Below are 2,500 nucleotides of genomic sequence, written 5' to 3' on the forward strand. Positions count from 1 at the left end.
ACCAACCCAACTTTTTTTAAAGAACATGTTTATATAGCCCACCTCGTCATCCTAGCTTGTGAGGTAAGTATCGTAACCGCTAAGTCTTAGGAAGGATATATGTATGAAACCATTTTAATTAGAACTATCACTAATAAGTTTAGTTTGTCAGATAGGTGTAGCACCGTCTCTGAGCAATAGACAGGTACTTATCACTGTTTTATCTCCTCCTCAGTGTTCGTGGCTCTGTCCGTTATCGTCCTGGTCTATGCGCAAGGAAACGTTTTCGAAGGTAAGATGAGAAACGTTTCTTTATATCAAGTTCTATAAACTATTTGAATCCTCTATTTTTATTGTTTATCGTAGGTGACGTAAGGGAGAATTGAGAAACAATTTTTAAGTTTACCCTGTAATGGTTACGTAAGCATTGATATGATTATTTGATATTCAAATTCTTTAATGACCTCATAGTAAACCTAAAATTGATGATTGTTGCACGTGAAGATTCTACAAGAGAGAGAGAGAGAGAGAGAGAGAGAGAGAGAGAGAGAGAGAGAGAGAGAGAGAGAGAGAGAGAGAGAGAGAGAGAGAAAGACGTTCTTATAATTATTAATATTATCACCTACGCCAAGGAGGCTGTATTTTCAAGTCGGTTTATTTATTTATTTATTTATTTGTCTGTATGTCTGTGGACAGGATTTTTTATTATTGATTTATATGTCTGTATGTCTGTGGACAGGATTTTTTATTATTGATTTATATGTCTGTATATCTGAGGACAGGATTATTTATTATTTATTTATTTGTCTGCATGTCTGTCTGTGGACAGAATTTTTTATTATTGATGTATATGTCGATATGTCTGTAGACAGGATTTTTTATTATTGATTTATGTCTGTATGTCTGTAGACGGGATTTTTTTTATTATTGATTTATATGTCTGTATGTCTGTGGACAGGATTTTTTTTATAATTGATTTATTTGTCTGCATGTCTGTCTGTGGACAGGATTTTTTATTATTGATGTATATGTCGATATGTCTGTGGACAGGATTTTTTATTATTGATTTATGTCTGTATGTCTGTGGACAGGATTTTTTATTATTGATTTATATGTCTGTATGTCCGTGGACAGGATTTTTTATAATTTATTTATTTGTCTGCATGTCTGTCTGTGGACAGGAATTTTTATTATTGATTTATATGTCTGTGTGTCTATGGACAGGATTATCTATTATTTATTTATTTGTTTGCATGTCTGTGGACAGGATTACTTAAAAACTACTCACCGGATTTTGACGAAATTTTCACCACAGATTGATCTTAGGTCATGGACGACCCCATTACATTTTGGAGATGATCCGGATCCGGATTCTAGATCTGGATTTACATTTTTCATAAATTTAAAGATTACGTCAAAACAAACAGGCGGATTTTGTCATTATTATTATTATTATTATTATTATTATTATTATTATTATTATTATTATTATTATTATTATTATTATCATTATTATTTCCAAGCAGGAGGTATAAGTGATAGTGAGGACGGGCCCTTGCCTTATCCTACGTTCTACTCTGTCCCTGACACAAACTTCCTCTGCAAATTTCGATGGGGCTTCTTCGCTGATCCTGAAACACAGTGTCAGGTAAGTCCGTTACTTTTCGATTGAGTAAATTATTATTATCACTGTTAATTAGATATGAAATATGCTAACGTAATTATTGATATCGAATATTAATGAGAATTTCAGTGTCAATGGAAATGTTAATGTCAATATTATTATTATTGTTATTATTATTATTATTATTATTATTGTTATTATTATTATTATTGTTATTGTTGTTGTTGTTGTTGTTGTTGTTATTGTTATTATTGTTGTTATTATTATTGTTATTGCTATTATCATCATTGTTAGTAGTGTTATTGTTATTATCATTATTGTAGTTATTATTATTATCATTATTATTATTATTATTTGGTTAAATAATGTACTTTTTTTGTAGAATAAATTGTCTTAGTAACCATTGTTGTTGAAGAATTCCATAGAGAAATAATATTCTTAAAAATATTCTTCAGCAACAATGGTTATTATTATTATCATTATTATTATTATTATTATTATTATTATTATTATTATTATTATTATTATTATTATTATTATTATTATTATTATTCAACTAGTCCACACCTGTGGGTTCTAAGGGAGCCGTGTGGGAGGCGTTGCTAAGAATCTACAGTTCGCCAGGCAAGTCGGATTGTATGTGGTGCTGTTCTGCAGGTCTAATTTCGTACAGAAAGATTGTTTTTTTAATCTATGATCATCTATGAGGTTCAGGTCATATGACCCGGCATTTTGTCCTGAAAGGCCATTCGGTGCCGATGTTTTACTCGAGGGCAGAGTTTAAACTTGAACATGAAGCTATTACTTTAGATGCTACTGCTTTTTACCCTAGATTGCCTTAAAATTTTTCCAACTACCTTAAATTTGAAGCTAGTGAAACTGAAATTACAAATATCA

General features: G+C 30.6%; 1 protein-coding gene across 2 annotated transcripts in view; it reads left to right on the plus strand.

The window, feature by feature from the left end:
• Nucleotides 1–2,500, plus strand: part of LOC137659546 (U-scoloptoxin(01)-Er1a-like) — a 15,560-nt gene that overhangs the window by 6,763 nt on the left and 6,297 nt on the right. The window contains exons 2-3 of one of the 2 annotated variants that reach the window (XM_068394412.1): nt 215–271; nt 1,503–1,627. In XM_068394412.1, coding sequence (XP_068250513.1) covers nt 215–271; nt 1,503–1,627 — 182 coding nt within the window. The remainder of the gene's footprint in view (nt 1–214; nt 272–1,502; nt 1,628–2,500) is intronic. The other variant, XM_068394413.1, reaches the window with a different exon arrangement.

Source organism: Palaemon carinicauda, chromosome 20 (assembly GCF_036898095.1).
Source record: "Palaemon carinicauda isolate YSFRI2023 chromosome 20, ASM3689809v2, whole genome shotgun sequence".
NCBI classification, from domain to species: domain Eukaryota; kingdom Metazoa; phylum Arthropoda; class Malacostraca; order Decapoda; family Palaemonidae; genus Palaemon; species Palaemon carinicauda.